Source organism: Notechis scutatus, chromosome 1 (assembly GCF_049901735.1).
Source record: "Notechis scutatus isolate UNSWTSFEM ecotype Mainland chromosome 1, rNotScu1.2, whole genome shotgun sequence".
Classification (NCBI taxonomy): Eukaryota; Metazoa; Chordata; class Lepidosauria; order Squamata; family Elapidae; genus Notechis; species Notechis scutatus.
The window spans coordinates 91,086,781-91,109,867 of NC_142009.1; the positions used below are offsets into that span (position 1 = coordinate 91,086,781).

At 37.2% G+C, this 23,087-nt stretch overlaps 2 protein-coding genes across 20 annotated transcripts in view; one reads left to right on the forward strand and one right to left on the reverse strand.

Annotated features, from left to right (window-relative positions):
• REPS1 (RALBP1 associated Eps domain containing 1) overlaps window positions 1–14,165 on the forward strand; it is a 46,554-nt gene extending 32,389 nt beyond the window's left edge. For 7 of the 19 annotated variants that reach the window (XM_026666176.2, XM_087970832.1, XM_026666181.2 and 4 more), the window contains 10 exons: window positions 2,055–2,142; window positions 3,856–3,957; window positions 4,601–4,673; window positions 6,239–6,357; window positions 8,322–8,386; window positions 8,730–8,912; window positions 9,044–9,139; window positions 10,333–10,481; window positions 11,658–11,763; window positions 12,859–14,165. In XM_026666176.2, the coding sequence (XP_026521961.1) occupies window positions 2,055–2,142; window positions 3,856–3,957; window positions 4,601–4,673; window positions 6,239–6,357; window positions 8,322–8,386; window positions 8,730–8,912; window positions 9,044–9,139; window positions 10,333–10,481; window positions 11,658–11,763; window positions 12,859–12,927 (1,050 nt within the window). In that variant the 3' untranslated portion in view covers window positions 12,928–14,165. Of the gene's footprint in view, window positions 1–2,054; window positions 2,143–3,855; window positions 3,958–4,600; window positions 4,674–6,238; window positions 6,358–8,321; window positions 8,387–8,729; window positions 8,913–9,043; window positions 9,159–10,332; window positions 10,482–11,657; window positions 11,764–12,858 lie in introns of all 19 variants that reach the window. The other 12 variants (XM_026666177.2, XM_087970840.1, XM_026666183.2 and 9 more) reach the window with 3 other exon arrangements.
• A 1,191-nt stretch (window positions 14,166–15,356) lies between these two features.
• The window catches only part of ECT2L (epithelial cell transforming 2 like), a 47,456-nt gene continuing 39,725 nt past the window's right edge, over window positions 15,357–23,087 (reverse strand). Inside the window, exon 22 of the mRNA XM_087970922.1 lies at window positions 15,357–16,093. Coding sequence (XP_087827048.1) covers window positions 15,963–16,093 — 131 coding nt within the window. The 3' untranslated portion in view covers window positions 15,357–15,962. The remainder of the gene's footprint in view (window positions 16,094–23,087) is intronic.

The following is a 23,087-nucleotide window of genomic DNA, read 5'->3' on the forward strand; positions in this document are numbered from 1 at the left end:
ATCATATAGATCAGTGGTTCTCAACCTGTGGGTCGCAACCCCTTTGGGGTCGAATGACCCTTTCACAGGGGTCGCCTAAGACCATTGGAAAACACATATTTTCAATGGTCTTAGGAACCGAGCCATAATTTTATGGTTGGGGTCACCACAACATGAGGAACTGTATTAAAGGGTTGCGGCATTAGGAAGGTTGAGAACCACAATGGTGCATTGGAAGTTCTGCAAGAAATACCATTTATCAGCAAGCAAGAACTGGTGAGACCACAAAATAAACGAAGAAAATGAAGACGCTAAAGTGCTCTGGGACTTTAAATTCAAGCAGACAAGCACCTGCCACATAAAACCTCAGACTTAACTATTGTCAAAAAGAAAGACAAAGAAGTCTGGAGAGTGGATGTTGCAGCACCTGGAGACAACAAAATTGAAGACATAGTGCAAGAAAATCACAAAATCCAAATAGAATAAAATGTTCCATAAACAGAAGTAGGACAACTGAGGCAAAAGAAAGCAAACAGAGTACCAATAGTAATAGGTGCCTTGGGTGCAACCTCAAAACATCTGGAGCACCACTTAATATATCATTATTGACAAAATCACCATGAGTGATAAAATGCCAAATCCAATCTAATCATTTGGCTGACTGCAAATAACAACAAAATACTCCTTTGAACTAATTTGTGCTTCCTGCTTAAGGTCTGTTCTCCACAATGCAAGAATCGGAGAGATTCTCATAGTGTGGGCTGGAGGTCCCCGAAACCTTTTCAGGGGGCTCACAAAGTGAAATAATAGAACATTTTAAAATGTCTCAATTTTAATTTCTAATACAGTAAATAATAATAGATACAAGCCACATAAACCAAAGTTATTTGTATTCCTCAATCCTTTTAAAGAAAGTAAAGGGGTCCTGCACCGAAAAGAGACCAAAATATTTGAAAATTGCTGCCTTAGAACATATTTAGCCCTTTATTTCATATTGCTGCTTAGTAACAAAGTTGCCTGAAACATGGGAATATTTATAGTTCTATTAGTTTACTATATTGAATGTAGCTATGCGACTTCAGATCACAGGCAACAAATTTTTGCTTCCTCTATTTTGTTTTGTTTGAACTTTTGTCCAACATGATTTTTCTATAGCTAGCCCTTCAAAATTAATAAGGAGCACAGTAAAAATACAACTTTTTTTCTCTTTGGAGGTGGAGATGCATTTCTGCCTAGCTTGCTGAATCCTGTCTCTGTGTAAATTGTTAGGCACTGATGCCTATCTGCATAAATTATTAGGCACTACTGTATACGATGCATGTGCTTCTGAACATGTTATCAGTTTATGGGCAGAATATTGCATAAAAACCGCTTTGAGAAGTTTCACACTTGTTTACTAGGAACTACCAATACATTTTGTTTTGGTAGTGAGGAAAATAGATGTGCTTTCCCAGTGAAATGTTGTGTGCTGTTGTGCAATGTCAGCAAAAGTGCCGATATTCACTATGTAAGATCCCAAATATGTGTATGATATATGTGCAAAGTTTCAATGCTGTTGAATTATAAAAGATTTAGAGAGAGATAGTACCTACATTGTGCCTAGTGTCTTGTACACAGTATTTAATTATATCCAGTAAGCCATAAAGGTCAAGCTATACTTCTTTCTGTGGTGTAATTAGTCAATTTTCTGATAATCCTATAAATGAAATTAAAGAAAATATAAGTGTTGCTTTGTGGTTTTGCCTCTTTTCTGATTGTAGCCTTAGGTAGATGACATAATCAGAACAAATGGTTAAGTGTAGATTGCTTCTTAAGAAGGTACAAAATTGAAAAACTATGTCTAGGGAAAAGGTAACCAAGGAACACATAAGCAAAGCAGCAACAAAAGGAGAAAAGTGAAATGGCTATGGATATGGATAATAAGTCTCAGAATAGTTTATCTTATTTCTTATTTTTAAACAGTCAACATAGTTTAATGTTTCAAAATTTAACATAAAATGATATATAGAAACCAATCTATTCAGGATAGAATAATTGGCTTAAATAGTTTCCTTTCAAATCCCTTTCTGTTTTAGGATACTGCTATTGTTCACCCTGTTCCTATTCGAATGACCCCAAGCAAAATTCATATGCAAGAAATGGAACTTAAAAGAACTGGAAATGGTAAGAGATGCTTGTCACTTATAGAAGAATCTTTTTAATAGCCAAGAATCACTTCCACAATAATTATTTGTTAAAAAAAACCACAAAATTAAAGACTCTAAGGAAAGATTGTAATCATTTTGTTACTCATTATATATTTCAAAATATGCCATTTTAATTGGTGCACATAAAGAGTGTTTTTGAATAATTTTGACTCACCCAATAGTATTTTATATGAATACCACATATTGCATTGGAGTAATGTAATGGGATTCAAAAACACAGGAAACTGTTTCAACTTAAAAATTAACCGAACAAAGAGTCTTGAAAAACTATTTTAAGGACAAATTCTGCCAAACTGAGTCTCAGGTTTAACTTAAGTTTTTCTTAACAGATTGCCTTTTTCTATAGAATAAAATATTGCACTGTATTAAAGAGAAATATTGCACAGTAATACTTAAAATGTTCATAAATTCCTAAGATCTCTCTCTCTCTCTCTCTCTCACACACACACACACACACACACACACACACACATCCTTCCAGTTTGTAATCATCCTTGTTTTCATATTTACTTTTGAATTTATATTTACTTAGTTTTAATTCTAACTGTATTGCTGTTTATTTTTCAAAAATGGATGGCTATCCAGGTTTTGTTACCTGCTAAGGTAGACATAGGCATTTTACGGTCCACAAGCCATATTTGATTCTTTGACTCTCCCTGTCTGCGCAGCAGTCATGTGGAGAGTGGGAGTAACCCCTTGGCAAAATTAATTGCCTACCCATGTACAAAGGTATAAACTGACAAATGTTCCTGATTCACTGTGAAAAGTTTTGAATTCCGTGAAATAACCAATATAAAAAGAAAGTGTCAGGCAGACTGTTAATTGGTGTGTGTGTGTGTGAGAGAGAGAGAGAGAGAGAGAAAGAAAGAGAGAGAAAGAGAGAGAGAGAAAGAGACAGAATGTACCACTGTAACTGTATCACGAGATGATGATTAAGGCTTGTGACAGACTGTACAGTGATAAGACTGTATAGTGCATATTTCACCAATGGCAACATAATTGGTTATCCTCAGTTAACTCTTCTGTCAAGAATCCAGCTCACCTCTGATGTAATATAGATCTTAAATACTGGAAGGGGGTCAAAATAGATTCAGTTTGGTACTTATGTGAGTTCACTTTCCAATACATTTTTCTAAAAGTTCAGGTTTGAAAATGCATTTTTATATTTTAAAGAAGGACATGATGTCCCTGATTTTCTCTATTGACAACTAGAAAAACAATACAGCTCAAATTGTAAACCAAATTATGGAGCAAATGCCAAATCAATCATTGGGGGAATATTTGCTACAAGTAATCAGAGTTATATAAAAGCATGTACAATTTCTCTAGATCTCGTAGTGAGGCAAGGTTACAAAATAAAGGACAATGAAGAAACAAACTGCAAAAGTTCAGTTAGAGATTTTGAGACATTATCTCTGTATTGGTTTACCTTTGAATAAAAATTCAGGATCAACCTTGCAGCGTTCAGATTTAAATTTCTCATGTTGGGTCTGACTTCATATACCAAAACTAGTTTAACATATCATTTCTTTTCTGTTTTCTTGTTTCAAATCAAGCAGGCAAGCACACCATTATTGTTAGTGGCTTGCATTAAACTGCACAATCTTAGTCCCAAATAGTCAAAGTAATTACCTAAATTTGCACTGAATGTTTTAAAATTTCTTTCCAGATCACACAAATCCTACAAGTCCCTTGCTAGTGAAGTCACCAGATCTTGCAGAAGAAAGTAAAATAAGTTCATCAGTAAAATTCACAGGAGGAAATACAGCTGGCAAGTATCGATATTTATTTTTCAGTAATGTGTTGAAAAATGTGTTATTCCAGTAAGATAAAAAATAATAAAAATAAATGTTCATGGGGAAGCTGCAGAAGTCATAACTATGAAAAATGGTCAAAAGTCACTTTTTTCAGTGACATAACTTTGAACAGTCGCTAACTGTTGTAACTCGAGGACCACTTTTAGTCAAAATGTTTTCTCCTAGTATAAAGATACGATTTAATTCAGTAAATATCCAATCCCATCTATGTCAGGGGAAGATCTTTCAAATTTTATGATTCACACAATCCTTTCTAGTAGAAATTCATTCATGCAACACAATCTTCCAGGCGGTAGACTATGGATTTCTTAAACTTAGCATTTTTATGTGACATTCTGCTCACTTAAAATTATTTACTTATATACTGTAATTTCTTTTATGCTGTAAGTATCCATTGTGGGCCATCTATATACCTATAAGAGCATACACTTAATGGTAGTGTCAGGGCTGGACACTAGCAATGTGTCTTATGTCAAATATTTTATCAGTTGGGCTCAATTTATTATTTTTTACATTCTTAAAAGTTAAATTATCATTCTGTCGATAGTAATGTAATGTAATTCATCAAAGGTAAGATTTTATTTTAATGTATTTCAGCAGATGGTTACAGCAGCTCAGATTCCTTTACTTCAGATGCAGAACACATTGGAACTACTGTAACTAGACAACGGTAATTGGCTGCTTAAATATTAAAACAGAATGCTGTTTGGTTGAACTGGTCACCTTGTAGGTTGTTTGCAGAACATACTTTAGTCTGGTAAAACTTCCTGTGATTCTATGATAGTGATTCAAGAGTTTATAATATTCCCTGGTATTACTGCTCCACATTTAATAGCATTATGTTTATTTTTCTGCAACATTAAGAGAAAAATAAAATAAATGCTCATATACTACTTTTCAGAGTTATCAATTCAGAAGATTTGCAGTATTTTAGGCTTTTAGAAGTTAAAACTCTCACAGACTGTTTAAATAGATAGATGACTGAGTTCTAGGCAAAATGAAATGGAATAACGGAGGTGCATAGTTATGCATTGCAGAATGTGTCATTCCGTCTTCAGAAATCTCACTGTCCTCAGCTAAATAGTCACTATGTTGCTCTTTTTCCTATTAATCTTTTTTTTAAAGGAAATTGTTCCAAAAATAATAACGCATTCTATAAGTGCTCCTGCTAGTTGTACTCACCTAATTTTATTTGCTTATTAAAAACATTGTATCCTGCTTTCATGAAATAAAACAATAGAAGTACAATATACAGGTGCAAAACAAAAGCAGGAAAATGGTGATAAACTCAATCATCAATTCATAAGCTACACAATTCTTATAGTGCAAATAATTTTAGTGAATTATATATACCTATATAATTATATTATATTTGTGCAAATAATTTTTATAGTGAGTAACATATGTGCAAATAATAAGAGCACACACACACCTTCCCCCTGAAGATGCTGTTTCTGCAAAGCATTCCTCACCCTTCTCTGTTACCTGATAAAATAACTGCTTTCCAATAAACAGCTTGGGCTCTTTTATTGTCGAGTTTCCAACTTCCCTGACTGCACAGTCCCAGATTTCTCCATGATTATTGAGGAAGGTACAGTACCTGATAAGAGCTAGTTTCAGAAGGTCAAAAAGAAAGGCCCTATTGCTCCACAGGGACTCTCAACCTCTGGTCTGTAGCCTGGTAGTGGGCCGCAGCCCATTGGGAACTGAGTCACGCAAACAGCAGGTGAGCGCGCAAAGCTGCATTTGCGCAAGTGGCACATGCGTGCACATCCCTTCTCCCTCCCCCCACCCCACTGCCTGTCCACAGAGCCAGATAGGTTGGGGACCGCTGCTTTAAAGTTTTTAATTCAGACTTTCCTCAACTGGTATTCTCAAAGTTTTTCCTTCCAGATACAATGGGTTGCCTGTTGGATGAAGCGATGGACTCTAGCACATCTTGATGGGGCATCAGATTGGGGAACACTGCCTTGATTCTTAATATTTCCATTTTCAAATGTAAATGTATAAATGAAAAAGCCACAGCTGAACTTCGTTGTATTAGCAATTATAACAAATGTGTCAGGTGTGATACACAATTCTTTGCATTGCATAAGTTCAATATCCCCAGTCAAGTTTGTTTTCATCCAAAATGGCAGGATATTATTTTGTAAGTTAATATGTTACTTTTCTGATCTTTTAGTCTTTGGAAGTTGCAGTTTGCAATAGAATTTCTGTAGTTCCATTGTTTTTCAGGTCACATTCAGGGACTTCTCCAGATAACCCTGCTCCTCCTCCACCCCCTCCAAGGCCTCATCCCTCTCATTCACGATCATCATCTTTAGATATGAATAGGACCTTCCCAGTTACTCCAGGTGGGCGTAGTTGAAATGTGTGGCGGCGTGTTTTTTATTTTAATTAATACATTTGTTAGAAATGCACATGTTGCTTGTGAAATAATTTAGATTTTTTTTCAAGTAATATTAAAGAAGTCTTATGAAACTAGTGAAATATAGTTAATACTGCTATTACAATTAAGGTACCATATTAAATGCTACAAGACTCTATTCTAATACAGAGGGGAAAAATAACTTTCAAAGTACAAAATTAATGGTAGTTTTTAAAAACATTACATATTCAAGACTTCATAATTCTAAGATGGTTAGTAATGGATTCTATTCTTCAAAACCTACAATTAAGATACTAATTATTATGTTTCCTCAGAGAGAAATTCCTCAGCTCTTAATATTCCCAGAGTCTTGGTAGTGCTTTTTTTTAACAGAGGAATTTAATGTGATGATATTACTATAATTCTGTAGTCTTCAATTTTAAATCACAGGAATGTCTATACAAAGCTCAAAGGAAAACACCTCTGATACAGTTTAGTGAACCAGGGTTCCCATTTGTTAATGACAATCTGTATATTTTAATTTGGAGAGCATGATATGATATCTTTTACCTTGAGATGTGGTGTTATCATAAGATACGCGGGCTTCCAGCCTGGCTGGCTTCAGAAACATTGAACCAATTTATGGAAATGTTGTGGTTCACCAGTAGTCGGTGTAGACGGCAGCGGTATCGGACAGTGAGGAAGAAAAGGAACCAGTCAGGGAATCTGGAGATGACTTGGACGAGGGTCCTGTGTCTGATGCAGGGATGGAGCCAGGACCATCTGGGAGTGGGGTGCTGCCTTCAGAGTCTGGCAGCAGCAAAGCAAAGGACTCTGGGGAGCCTGTTCCCAGTGCGCGTGTGCGCAGAGCTGCTAGAAGGCGAGAGCAGCTGAAGCAGAAGGACAACTCAGGAGTAAGGCTGGGAGGTGATTGCCCCTCCCATAAGGGATAAAAGTCAGACCTCAGTGATGAAAGCTTTGCAGGAAGCAAAGCAGTTCAATAGATTCCGAGTCTTCCTTGAAGCTCTGTGTATTCTGGTCGTTTTTTTCTGGTACTTTGGATGGTTTCTGTTATAATTAATTTGGATACTTCTGTTTTTGGCAGCATTCCACAGCACTGATAGGTGTGTGCTTATCTTGGGGAACTGTTTATAATTAGTTCTGGCTGGGAATGCAAATAATTCCCAGTGTTGCAATAAAATAGGTGTTGCTTTTAAAATAAGTTTGTGTTTAAGTATGTTTGATGAAGCCTGGGTCAGAACAGGAAATCATAAATTGGTCTTGATGGCAATGTGTGGCTGCTTCTAAAGCCATCTGCTTGGAGACTAATAGACTTCTTTATGCAGTTGCTTGGCCATTGAGAGAACACATTGCAGGACTAGATGGGCCAGAAGTCCACTGTTTATGTTCTTACAGAAATAATTGCTCAAGAGTTATAACCAAACACAAAACATAGATTTACCAAACAAAAAATTAATAAAACCATGTGAAACAGGATAGCTGCAATTGCCAGTTGTCACTGGACACATTACAATCTATGGACATCCAGGGATAATAGTATATATTAGGTAATGAATCAGTTAGGTAAAAATATTTGGTACAAATTTTGCATGGCATTCAAAGTACTATCAATTGTAATTGCAACTGTGACCTTGTATAAAATTCAAAATAGTATAGACATTCTAAAATGGTTTAAAGAATTTCTATCTTCTTGCTACTGTAATTAATAAATAAAAGACTTTGCCTAAAAAGTCTATTAAACCTATTAAACATTATATACCCTTAACATGTATGATGGGCTGAAATAGAGCAACAGATACCACTAAGGTATGACTCTAATTTTAGACAGGATGCTGTATTATATCCAAACAACAGCTAAATATTTTCCAGAAATTAATATGATTAGTGTATTATTAAGCCAGAAGCTTTTCAATTTTACTGTTTTTTTAGGTCAACAGCAGACTGGAGCGATTGCTTGTCCTCCTGCAGTGCCTCCAAGACCTCAGCCCACACAGGTATACTTGAATTTCTATTTAACTTAGCAATATTTCCTTATGACATTATTTTGGGGATTGCATTTTCCCCTGGGCCATGAAATACTAAAATAATACTTTATTATAGGACTCTTTGCCAGTGCATAGGTCACACTAGGCCTGTCTTGGAGAAAGCAAGCAAGAATTTTGCCTTCTCAAAATGAATGAGCTCTCATGGTGCGAAAGTGTCCTCCTAACCAGGGCTATAATTTGATTGAGTTGGTGATGACTAGGTTAAGGGTATAGTAGCATACTTTCTTGATTGACTTTTTGCTTTTTTTTTTTTTTTTAGATTTTCAAAAGTTCTTCTTCTTTTTAATTATAGGCTGGAAGCCACGTTCACCGATCAGCAGATGCTGACGGCCTAATAGTGCATAACAATACTTCACCTCAACAAATCCCAGAACAGCCAAACTTTGCAGACTTTAGCCATTTTGAGGTTTTTGCCGCATCAAATGTAAATGAAGAGGATGTTGAAGAAATAGAGAAACTTCCAGAGGTGGTCCAGGTTAGCACATATCAATATATGTATCTATCTATTAGCTATATTAAGTACCATGAAACCTTCCATAAATTTGAAGAGCAGTTTCATCTTTAGCCATGATAAGTTTCTGGAAATATTTCCCTGACTCTCTTTAGGTAGAAAAACCCTCTGATACTGCAGGATCTATAAGAGTTGCCAAAGGAGATGGAAGAATAGAAGACAAAACAGTTTCTACTACCCCTGCAAACATGGTATGCAACATACTAACAGGTGAACATATCTTATAAAATGTATTAATCATTGCACAGAAAGCAATTCATTCCGGTTTATTTTCTTTTCACTGTTTATAAATAATGAGCACAGAGCAGATAAGCTTTCTTTGTTAAAGAACTGAAGAATCAAGGAAAATCAAGAAATTAGCAGGAAGTGCAAATGGCTGCTGATTCTTTTTGTGGCTGATGTCTTCAAAGAGGTTTATGAAAATTAGCTGCTTCTACCAAGTGAGGTGACCTCTCAGAAAAGGTCCTATATCCCTAGGCACAGCCACCTTATGTAACTTGTAAAATTGTGTGTGGTCTCTCATTAATTAGACTTACAGTAAGATTCATAATACAGTAAAAATCCATAATAAATTGTACTAATTAGTTTAAATCACTAAGCTTTCTGTGTGTGCATGTGTGTGCCTTCAAGTCATTGATGACTCCCGGCAACTGCATGGACTTGGCAAAATTTTGGAAGTAATTAGCTATTGCCCTTTCAAAAGCTGAGAGGAGGGGATTGGCCCAGGTAACCTACATGGCTTTGTGCATAAGATGGGACAGGAAGTCAATCTCCTGATTTTTCCTGGTTTCTAGCCTGATGCCTTAACCCAGGGGTGTCAAACACAAGGCCCGTGGGCCGAATCCAGCCTATGGGGTGCTTAGATCTGGCCCATGGGGTCGCCCTGGAAATAGCGAAGGACTGGCCTGTGATGCCTTTGCCAGCAAAAATGGAGCTCGAGAGGGCCATGCATGTCCCTCCCAGACTCCATTTTCAGCCATAACAGCCTCTTGCAGCCCTCCACCAACGAAAACGGAGCTTAGGGGAGCTGCGTGCACCCCCTACAGGCTCTGTTTTTGTTGGTGAAGGGCTGCAGGAGGCCTTTGCAGCCAAAAATTGAGCTTGGGAGCCTGTTTCACTGGCAGAGCACTCAGGCCACCACAGACACACACACCCCATGAGTGACATCAAGCTGGTCATGTCCACCCTGGCCACACCCTGAGGTCAAACAACCCTGATGTGGCCCTCAATGAAAGAGTTTACACCCCTGCCTTAACCCCTACATCAAAGTGGTTCTTACAGCTTAAATAATTAATATTTGTAATTATTTAACCAACTAATATTTCTGAGGGTGGATGAAACTTATTTCAATATGTATTCATCAACCATGATGACTCTTTTTTAGGCCAAAGGCACTACACCTCTAGCACCACCACCAAAGCCTATCCGCAGAAGGCCAAAATCCGAAGATGAGCTGAGACCTGAAGTTGAGGAACCTGCGCAGAAAGCAGGTGTCATAGCTGCTGTTCTTGCTTCTCAGCCATCTATCCCTAGGTAACCCAAGATGTGTATGAGTAACTCTAATACTGAGATATTTTCACTTTAAATAGGAAATAGTTGTATTAAAAAGGCAATTTAATGGTCTGTGATGCTTGAATTGCTAAGAAAGGCAGTAAAAACAAGCTTTAATCTGCCAAAATTGAGGCTATGGGGAAAATTGCTACAAAATATTTTGCAAGCTACTTTTTCCAAGTGCCTTTTTATTAAAATTACATAAAATATCTATGTATTCTATATAAAGATGGAATGAAATGGCTCGTGTAAACTCACAAATGCACATAGAACCTTCCTTCATCTTGTGGAGCTTTTTTTTTATATGATTGAGAAAATGCAACTAACTAACGTTGGGATAACTTTTTCCATTTGTTCTAAACTAAAATTGAATTCTAAGGTGTGTCCAAGGGGGAAGGCTGAAGATTGAGAACTTTGGTATTCTAAGTTACAGTGGTCAAAGGTGCAGGATAATGTTCTTTTGATTTTGTAAACTGCTTCCCCGCCCCCCCAAAAAACTTGTGATTTTGGGGGGTTCTGGGCAAACCACAAAATATGACAATGCATTGGGGAATGCATTGTCCCCATGTATGGTAACCTATGTTTACACAGACAATCATATAAACTGCTGCTGTTTAAACTGTCGTTGGAAACATGTTCAGTTATTTTAAAGCTATAAAGTTGTGAAGAATAAAGTAAAGTAATGAAATGTGTAGATAGCAGCTTTGTTGTTTCAAACACTAAAAAAGCCGTTGTATATAAACAGGGAGCAGAACCCACACTCACTGACATTGATGTTGTTACCTAGATGGGTAATAAAACATTTGCAAGCAAATAAATTAAGAGAGCAGTAAGGATTCCACAGTTCCTGAGCTACAGATATTCTGTCCTGTTGGAACTTGATTTGAGTTGTTCAACATGGGATCTCTTCATAGAAAAAAAGAGTCTTAGAAAGTGCCAGTAAATGCATATAAGCTTTAAATACTTTTAAATAGTAGCTCTGTAATCTGAGAAAATAGAATCCCAAAATTATAAAAGGCATTTTCTTTACAACTGTTCAATTAAACATATTACAGAGCTAAGGAATTTAACAATATTGTGTTCAGAACAATTGAGCTTTTGGGGGAAGGGGAAGTGTTCCACAATTCCTGAAAGTTGTGTCATGAAATGTCCCCTCAGATCGGTGGGAAAGGACAAGAAAGCTATTCAGGCATCAATTAGACGCAATAAGGAGACCAATACTGTTTTGGCCAGACTGAACAGTGAATTGCAGCAACAATTAAAGGTAAGATAACTGACAAGTTGTTATGAGATGTTTTACAAACATACATTGTGCTTTCCGTTTAGCAAACTTGTAAAGAAAAGCCCAGGATCCATAGCTCATGCTTTCAGTTTGCATGTTCTCTTGGAGATCAGCTACTTTCTTCATATAGTTTAAGTGAGCTGTATTCTGCAGAATACCAAGGGCTTCAGAACATGTTGGAAAACTCCATGAGATTAGGCGGGAGAAGGAAAAAGAGTCATTCAGTTTGACATAAGTATCCTATCTATGAATGAGGAGGAGATGTTGACAAATCTATTCTCAAACATTTCACTGAAACCGTTGGTAGAACAATCATCCTTAGAAGATTTTGACTGCAGATTCACAGAGAATATAAGTGTTTAATCCTCACTACATTTTTCCAGTAACATAGCTTTATAAAAGTAGATTTTCAGCATTAGTTGTGTTCACGCCAGCTACTCTTAAGACAATAATGAATTTTACTACTGATAAACTGATATCATATGCCATTCATACATCCATTAATATTTTCTATATACTAAATATAAAATAGAGGTTTGTTGAAACATAGTCTTTTCAATATTTCTTTATTGATTTACTTTTTCACTTGCAAAGATACTACAAGTGTTCCTCAGTAAACAAGATTATTGAACATAATTGCTGACATGTTTTTAAGAAAAATACAAAGAACGCTTGTTTAGGCAGAAATTTTGCATGCTGAAGTAAAAGTTATATATATATAAAATCTCCACACCACAAGCCAGGCAAACACCTGGGCACAAACAGATCCCCTCTGATACCTCCAGTTCAAACACACCCCAACCAGGCACCCAGATGAAACCCAGCTTCCTAACTAATGATAGCCGTCCATTTACCTGAAGCCAAGCTGCACTAAAGGCCTCCAATAAAGTAACACAATGCTGCCAGCCAATCAAGATACAAAAAGAGCCAAAAAACAGACAGAAGATATTAGAGACACCAATCAAGCAGAACACAGCAAACTTTATATATATATATATTTAATGTGCATGTGTCTGCATGTATACATAGTAATACACTTTCATTATGGTATCTAAATGGCAATTTTTTCCTTTCTAGGATGTCCTGGAAGAGAGAATTTCACTGGAGGTTCAACTGGAACAGCTTCGACCCTTCTCTCACTTATAAACCAATTGCCATTAACTGTGAAATAATTAACTCTGAAACAGAAAATTGGGTAAAAGGCCTAATTAAAATCCCATATGTTTCACTCAGTGCACTCTTAACATTTTCGTTGTGATTGTTATGTCCTCTGTCCACAGTTGTATTTAAGTAACTTTTTATAATTTTAATACAAAGAATGGAATAAGTGTTTCCTTGAATGTTCAATATATTGGCACTGCCAATCTTCCCATTTTCTTGGGAGGACATAATTTTTAAGTTGGAGCCAGATTTATACAACTTAAGTGGCCTATATCCCAAACTGGAACTGAATACTGAATGAATTTTGTATTTTTCACATCAAAAATCACGAGTAAAAACATCCCAATAGCTACCTTTATCACAAAACCACATATATTTATCATAAATACCTTTTACACATCTGTCTTACTGTGTAAATGGAAATTAGCCAGCTGTGGTCATCACCAATCCCCCAAATCAGACTTTGCAGTCTTGCCAATCATTAGTGAGTTCAGAAACCTATTCTTTTTGATTAACCCAATTATGTTCCAAGTTCTGCCTATGTCCTTTTATACTTTGCCATACCAAATTCTGTTGTCCTTGCCTGTTTAATCCATTGCATGTGTGACACAGCTTGACTATTGTTGAAATGTTTGCATTCATGATGTCATTTTGCAGTCTGCACACAAAGTGTTTCTCTTCTGTGAAAGGATCGGGTGTTGATCTCAGTCATGCACATTTCCTGAACACCACATATAGTTGCATGCTTTGCACATTATCCTTTACAAACTGACACACCCACCAAACATTACTGTAACACACTCTGTGGTCAAGAAATGTGTCAGTACCTCAACTCTTCCCCAGTCTGCCCCTTCCACTCCTCACCACCCACCCCCCTGCCCCCAATTTGTGTTTCTTAAAAAGTTGGGCTCTTATTTCTGTTCATGTCTCCAAGCATTCTTCTTCTGGCTTGAAGACAGGCTTCATTATTAACACAACGTTTCCTGAGTGTATCCTGCTATTCAGGTTGATGTACTGTATTAGGATTTGTTGTATATTGTATAATACACACCTTTTGATCTCATATGTAAATTTGCATTAATGCTGACTAACAGCAGATATTCTATTTAATGGCTTATTCTGGCTGTGGGATCATAGATGTTAAAATGCATGGAAGTATCTCAGCAGAATCAGAAATAGCAACTGTGTGATTTTTACAACAATAAAACAGCACAATATTTTAATTGGAGTTAATCCTTTTAATGTGGCTCAATAACAAGACAAGTGGACAGAAGACAAGGTGTTTTTTTTACAATTTTTTACTGAATATAGGATCAGTTATTTTAAGGCTAGAAATGGGTGGGTTCATACATTATGATAAAATAAAAATAAACATTTAGCATTCCACACTTTATCTGCTTGCAAAATTTACCGTAATCTATGGTCGTACATGCGACTGATAGTCCTATATTATTTCACTAATAAAAATTGGAAACAAACTTTTTATTAGAAAATATCATTTAGGAAGAAGCAAAAAAAGTCATAAAAACTATTCCCTGCACATGCAAAACAGACAACATATTCAAAATAAAGTATAATTAATCATGCAGTTAGATTAATAGTTCACTAGCCCCTTTCTACATGTTGTATGGCATAAACAGAAAAATCAACTCATAGCAAATGTAATTTATTGTTTTACTAAAGATTTTGTTTTGCATGAAAACCCAGAGTGGGATGGAGCTCATTAAATGGCTCGTGTGAGGTGCTGTTGCCTGGGTGGGGGGTGATTAGTATATTAATTTATTATATGACTCTTACTAGCTTTATTGTTTTTATATGGGGTTTTATATTCTGTAGGCCGCCTTGAGTCTCCATGTGCAAATAGGGTGCAATATAAATTTTAAAAAACCAACATGTTTCTATGTATGAAAGGACTAGAAAGGTAGTTATATCCCTTATAGTCATTGAAACAAAACTACTTTATTATTACATTTTATTTTGAAGTTCATGAGCATTTGGATATAGTGTGTGCCTGCCTTATAGTATCATGCTCAATCCTTTCATTCTCATATTCAAATCCAAAGATTCCAGCTCTTATACAATAGTTATACAATTGTACGAAGGAGCTTCTGGTGCAGTGGTTAGTGTGCAGTATTACAAGCTACTGCTGCAGCAGCTGGCTGCAGTTCAAATCCCACCAGGCTCAAGGTTGACTCAGCCTTCCATCCTTCTGAGGTAGGTAAAATGAAGACCCAAATTTTGGGGACAATATGCTGACTCTGTAAACCACTTAGAGAGGGCTGTAAAGCACTGTGAAGTGGTATATAAGTCTAAGTGGTGATAGGGTTTGATTTCTATCGCAAAATTAACACGCATACATCATTTGCCCCATTTTCAGGGAAAGTGCGTGTTATACGCCGATAATACTATCTAAGTGCTATTGCTGTTTTGTTTGGAGATTTCCTCCAGCACTAATCAGTATAAGGGTTGCAGATGCATACCCAAGAATTTGTGCAAGATACAAATGAGAGCATGGTGATAGGGTTTGATTTCTACTGCAAATTTTACCGCAAAATTTTCAGATATAAATTTTTGACTGGATACGTAAAGTCCAAAATCAGGCAAGCTGTATTTTATTGGTGATGAGGAAGAAGTTCTTTTAAAAACTTCTGATGTCTATTAATCACATTCATAACCTATGAGTCAACCACGCACTCCTGTGATAAATCATTGTATATACTTATTTCACACTAAATTTGCTTATGATAAGAAAGTTATTGCAGTTAATGGTCACATTCACCATGCCATTAAATCATGAGAAATATACATAGAAAGGAACTGCCTCATTCAGCAACCATTCACAGTGAAAAACAGGAATGAAAACTTAGTGAGCAATCCTTACATTTACAACTCTTGTAGGTGTAACAAAGGAAAACTAAAATAAGATCATAAACACAGACATGGATTTCACATAGCAACTGCTTCACTTAATGATCAAGTTGTCAGTCCCAACTGCAGTCATTAAATGAGGATTACCTTATTCAGTTTACATCCTCACTGATACTACAGTGAATTGCTTTCTGTAAAGCAGAAAGCCATACAAACTTGTCTTCATCTATAGAACAAATCCATTGCTGCTTGGGCCCTTGTAAAAGTAAAGCATTCTTGATATCTGAAAAGACGCAAACAAAAATTATCATTCATTTAGATTCCCTAAGAATATTTGTTAAATCAACATGTGCAGCAGTTAAAAATTGGAATGAATATACATTGCAAAAAAAAATCTTGTATTACTTGTTCAGTGTTCATAATGTGTCTATTGCAGAATGAATTAAATTGGCTGCCTAGCTAGGCCTAGATTTGTCATAAGAAGACATTACAGGTATAGAATACCTGAAAATTCCAACCTGTATGAATGTATTAAGAGATTTATATGGCTGCCTACCTTATCTGTCATAACAGCTTACAACAAAACATAGAAGCAATAAAACCAGCCACCAAAGAAATACAACTTACCCCAAAATAATTCTCCCTGATACATAAGTGATTGCAATCAGTGAGCTTCCACTTTACTCAATGCTGAGGTAAAAAGTCAGCCTTTCAAGGCCTTTTGGAAGAGTAAAAGGCTCTGCTGAGGAGACCAGCTTCTCAGGTCCTAGTAAGTGATACCTTTTAAGGGACTGGAGCACTTACTATATCTGACCTGGCAGCACAGGGAGATATCCTCAGATATGTCCATGGAGATTCTCAGTCATTCAGGTCATGGTTGTCCCAAAGGTGTTTTTCCAAGAGGCAACTGGACTTTCTGGTTTTTCTTTGAAGATGTTTCGTTTCTCATCCAAGAAGCTTCTTCCCTTTAAAGCCAGATTAACAGCATCTGACTCTAGCCAGAGCTAAAGAAGCTTCTTGGATAAGAAGCAAAACATCTTCAAAGAAAAATCAGAAAGTCCAGTTGCCTCTTGAAAAAGCATCTTTGGGATATCCTTAGATATCTTCAGGTCAGATATAGTAAGATAATTCTTCATAGGAGTTAGCCCCTGCCATCCATTCAACCATATATAGTTTCAACCTTTCTGTGTGGTTCATTGTGAGTACAATATGTGGTTAGAGCTAGGCAAAAGATTTGTCTTATTTGGCTCTTTCCAAAAGGTGGTCCAAATTAACCTATCACTGCTAAAAATTGAATGTAACACTAAAATGAAATCTAATTTCTTTTATTCCCATTTTCCAACACTTCCAATAAGAAATATTTAGAAATAAGTAGTGGTCCCAGATACTTTTCTTTTTAGGAACATTTTTAGGAGCATATTTTCCCTGGGATCCGCTACTCCAAAATTAATAGCTGAAGAGTGAGGATTTTTAGTGTGCATGTGTGTGTGCGTGCACATGCATTCATGTATGGCAGTTTTAACTCCTGGTGACTGAACTAATGCCCTCAGTATTCTTGGCAAGATTTTTAGTTTACCATTTCATTCTTAGGGTGGAGAAGTTGTATTTGGCACAATGTCACCCAGCTAGTTTTGTGGCTAAGGCAGGACTAGAACTCAGTCTCCTGGTTGCTAGGCTGATACCTTAACCCAGGCCTGTTAAACTGGGGGCCTGCGGGCTGGATACGTCACGTGCAGGGCTCCACAAAGGCAAAAAATGTACGTGCAGGGCTCCACAAAGGCAAAAAAAATGTTATGTCACAATGCATCACATGATGCTATCGAGCTTGATGCCCAGGCGTTAACTGCTACACCAAACTGGCTGTCTAAAGATGAGATCATAGGTGGGTGTACTTAATCATCTAAAGGAAATGACTTAGGAAACTAAAACACAGAAATGAACTCCCTTTATAATCAACTGGCTGAAGTCAGATGCTATTCATCTGGCTTTAAGGATGTGAATGATCAAGGAAGGTACCAATTGTTTTCTCAGCTTCCATGTCCTGACTGCAGAAGTAGCTAATCTAATCTACAAATACTGGCTAAACAGGAAACACGTGCACCAAAGTGAGGGGGTTTTCCATCCAGGGTTTTGCTTTGTTTTTTTTTTTTTTTTTTTTTGGTGAACTGCTAATGGTTGGAGTCAAATAGTGACTGATCTATTTGTTTGAGAGCAACAAAAAGGCCCAATATGTTATCTTGATATACAGGTAGTCCCTGACTTATAACCATTCATTCAGTTACTATTTAAAGTTACAGGCAATGTAAAGGGTGTTACAATGACTCTTGGGAACATCTCAGCATGCCCATGATAATATAATCAAAATTCAAGTGCTTGGCAATTGGCATGTATTTATGATGGTTGCAGCATCCTGGGGTCATTTGCTACCTTCCCAGCCAGCTTCTGACAAGCAAAGTAAATGAGGACACCAGATTCACTTAATGACTGTGTGATTCATTTAACAACTGCAGTGATTTGCTTAAGCATGGCAAAAAAAAGGTTGTAAAATTGGGTGCAACTCACAGGACAACTGCTTTCCTTAGCAATGGAAATTCAGGTCTCTGTTGTGGTTGTAAATTGAGGATTATATGTATAGGATCCCAATATTAAGCCTTGGATATTCTTGTCAACTGAATCCCCTTCAACCTAATCTATATCTTTAGAAATGAGAAGCTCCCTTCCAAAGTGATAAAGACTGTTACAAGAAGCTTTAAAATGTTGTGACTCCCGGTCCAATAAAACTCTTCTAAGAGGTTTCCCAGTCATAATCTAATTTATGTAATCTAAATGGATTACATAAATTCCATATGATTTTTAAGTCACACTGTCAGGTTGAGATTAAGATAACTCGCTGCGGCCAACTCACCATGGCCAACTCGCTGCAGGACTACTTGCCATGATTGGGACAATTCAACTCTGTATTAAAAATTTAATTCACTTACTTTATTATTGATGACTACATTTCTGTCAAAAATCATTGTAACTCTTATATTTCTGGATTGACTTTATTATTATTGGCCACAGTTCCGTCAAAATTATTTTAACTTTTCTATTTGCTGAATTGGTCCCGGGATCAACTAAAACCAACAATTTTTAAGTTGATTTGGAAAACATCCCAAAGCTGTCATAAACATCGATGCAATACCTTTAAAGATGATTTCCTAACATTTCAGTCTTTTTTACACAACTCTCTACCTAAATCTTTCTCCCATTGTTTTTATCAGACAAGCCGATACAATAAATACCATTCTCTGAATTGGTGATAAACAGAATTTGTGAAATATTTGCTTCATGGAATTCCCCTCCCCTCTTTCTTTAGTTTGCCCTTGCTATGGCTTAATTGTTGAAATACAAAGGTGCCCCCATTGAACATACTTGTTAAGACAACTTTGGCTTTAATAATAAGAAATGTTTGTTACTATTTATCTTGCTAAATTTTAAATGTTCAGATTAATTCTGATCTAGTTTGATACATTTAGTAAGGATGACTGATTATTGACTTTTAGTTGTTTGGCGGGGTGGATCTGTCTTTAGATGTATTTGATAAAAAATATTTTTGCTTTCACTGGAATATCAAATTACTTTGCCCACAATGCAGTGGTGGGATTCAATTTTTTTTAACTACCAGTTCTGTGGGTGTGGCTTGGTGGGCATGGCAGGGGAAGGATACTGTAAAATCTCCAGTCAGAGGTGATATTTGCAAGTTCTCCGAACTACTCAAAATTTCTGCTACCGATCCTTCAGAACTGATCAGAACCTGCTGAATACCACCTCTGCCACAGTGTGCAGATTTATAAAAGGTTCAGGCTTCTGTCCTCGAGCCAAATTTTATTTTATTTATTATTTCTTCAATTTCTATAGCCACCCATCTCAATCAATGACTTAAATACCCGAAGGGAACCAGAATGAGGGTAATGGAAGCATTCATTACATTACTGAGCAGTTGTTTTTAAACCATCATTAGTTTGATTTGCATTGTTCTGCCATTTCTTTGTGTCTGGGTACACATGCTAGTTTGTATTCTAAATAGACTTCCAGAATTTCAAATAAAGCCTTAAGGGATTTGGATATGATTTAGCATCCATTACAATGTTATGCACACATTTTGATAAATCTATCACCCCAGCAGCAAATACTGAGACTTACAGCAGACTCACAGTGAAAATTCATGAATATTTTCTCTCTCTTGCATCAACAGTAAGAAAAAGGTGAAGGACAGGAATTACTAAAAAATACATACTAACAGCTCTTCCCATCTACTACAGGTAGTCCTCGACTTACAACCACAATTGAGCCCAACATTTCTGTTGCTAACTGAGACATTTCTGAAGTGAGTTTTGCCCCATTTTATCACCTTTCTTGCCACAATTGATAAGTGAATCTCTGCAGTTGTTAAATTAGTAGTGCCATTGTTAAGTGATTCTGGCTTCTCCACTGACTTTCCTTGTGAGAAGGTCACAAAAGGTGATCATATGACCAGGGGACATTGCAACCATCATAAATATGAGTCAGCTGTCAAGCGCCTGAATTTTGATCCCATGACCGTGAGAATGCTGCAATGGTCGTAAGTGTGAAATGCAGTCATAAGTCACTTTTTCCAGTGCTGTTGTAATTTTGAATGGTCACTAAACAAACTGTTTAGACCAGAATTTCTGTAGTTAAGCAAACTGGTGCTAAAGTGAGCTGTGCCTGATTTTACAACTCCTTTTGGCATGGTTGTTAAAGAAATCACTGCTGTTGTTAAGTGAATCACATGATTGTTAAGCAAATCTGGTGTCAACTAAAAAGATACTCCTTTGGTCTTTTTAGCTGCCAGAAAAAAAAGAGTGGGGGAAAAAAAGGCCATTCTTGACATGCCTAGATAATCACCGTGGCAGCTCAAAGTTGTTGGAGCATAAGAAGGTTATTGGAGAGCATGATGGATGACTCTTGGAGATGGATGCCTCCCATTGGAGAAATCACATCCAGAGGGTGGGGGAAAGGCCAGGGTCAAGGGGGAAATGTATGATGTGATTTAGTATCGGCTGCCATGGCAACATGGCAATTTCTAATAAACCAATTTACTTTTTCTGAGATGCGGCTAGAGACTTTTGCTTTGAATGAGGGTGGATTTGTTGGAGCCCTGACATCTGGCTCCTTCCGTTGACTTGGCTTGTTGGAAGCTGGCTGGGAAGGTTGAAATTTACATGATTCCAGGATCGTGCAACAGTTGTACATACATGTCAATTGCCAACCACCCCAATTTTGTGACTATGAGGATGTTGCAACGGGCATACGTGCAAGGACTGGTTGTAGGTCATTTTTCTTCATTGCCATTGTAACTTAACTTTAAATGGTTGCTAAACAACTGGTTGTAAATTGAGGAACTATCCCTACACAGCTGATGGAGGAGGCAAAACGGGGCATCTGATCAGAAGTGAAGCAGAAAGCCCCATCCCATTTGTCCCCAAAAGCTTTTCACAAGGATAGTTACAAAATACTTCTGCTCTTTTATATTGCATCCTCATGAACCTAACAGAATGTTACTGTTTTTATCCACTCAAAATATTGTCTTCCCTTTCCTAAAGGGCACAGTGTCCAGGCTCCGACTAACGAACCCAAGCAAATCAGAACTCTGGGCTCCTTCTCAAAGGTCTTCCTTACTGTGTTCATCATATCGGCCCAGCTTCAAAGGAAAACCAATTCTAAATCTTTCCCCCGGTTACAATATAATTAAACTAGGAAATAACCCCATCCCCAAATGTCACAGGTCATGCAGGCAGTTGGGTTAGTTGGCAGGCTCTCCAGGCAGTCCTTCCCCAACCTTATCTGTTGCCAGTAGAGATGACCTTGGTTCTCATGAGAAAGCTCTCTGTTGTGTCTAGTAATGCATTCCAACCTCCTTCCCCCACTTCCCTTTCTTTCTGTGTGGCAACTGAGAAACAGAAAAATGGCTGCTGCCAGGTTCGGTTAAAAGTTGACATGCAGCTTCTGTAATCCCTGGATCCTGCCTTTCAAAGAATTGTGGGAATTAAGCATCTCCTGCCAGTTCCATTGTTCACTGACCAAAGAAACACCACCTTAAATCTCAATCAGCAGTATCTACAGGGGGGCAGGAGGGAGGATGTGATTAAAATCATCATGGAAGCATCACCAAAGTCTCATCCTTTTTGTATCTGCATAAACATCACACATGGAACCAAGAGGTTGGAATTTCAATCATACTGCCACAAATCACCATCTTGTCCTCTTTATTACTACCAGTGCCCTCAAACTGATGCTCAAATTCCCAGTTTGTTTCTTACGTGAGCAAATACACTTCAGAAATTACACAGCCAATGGAAAAGTGGGCTGGGGATCATTAGAACAGAGCTTCTGCTACATAAAAAAAACCCTGCAAGAATGTCAGGTTCCAGCATTTTCAGAATACAGGTAGTCCTCAACTTACGAACACAATTGAGTCCAAAAATTTTTTTGCTAAGTGAGACATTTGTTAACTGAGTTTTGCCTCATTTTATGACCTTTCTTGCAATAGCTGTTAAGTGAATCACTGCAGTTGTTAATTTAGTAACATGGTTGTTATACGAATCCAGCTTCAACATTGACTTTGCTTGTCAGAAGGTCACAAAAGGGGATCACATGACTTTGGCATACTGCTATGGTCATAAATATCAACCAGTTGCCAAGCATCAGAATTTTGATTAGGTAAATGTGGGACTGCTACAAAGGTCATAATTGTGAAAATGGGTCATATGTCACATTTTACAATACTGTTGTAACTTTGAACAGTCACTGAACGAACTGTTGTAAGTCAAGGACTACGTCTGCTCCATTTCGCTGGCATCCTGCCATAAAATGCAGGGAGAGGGGAGATTGGGGAAGGAGGGGGAGAAATGACAGGGTGACAAGAACCGGAGGTTCAGAACAGAAAGGCCGATCAAGGACAGAGCCATGAGAACAGAATGCAAAACTCCACCAAAGAGGTGCCAAACTTGAAGGCCGTTGCCAAAACTTCTAATTCAACTATCATTGGACATTGACTGACTAGTCAAAGGGGGGGAGGTCCAGGGAAGATGGAAAACACAGGCGTTGCGCGGGAATATTCAGATCCAGCTTTGCTTATGCTGTAACCGTTTGACTTTGGTAAAAGTAAACCTTTCATTTCAAAATGGAGTCGAGGGTCTTTCTTTACTAAATGCTCAAGTCATTACTTTCAAAAGCAGTGTTGTATGTTATAAAGGCTCTTGCTAAAGAAGAAA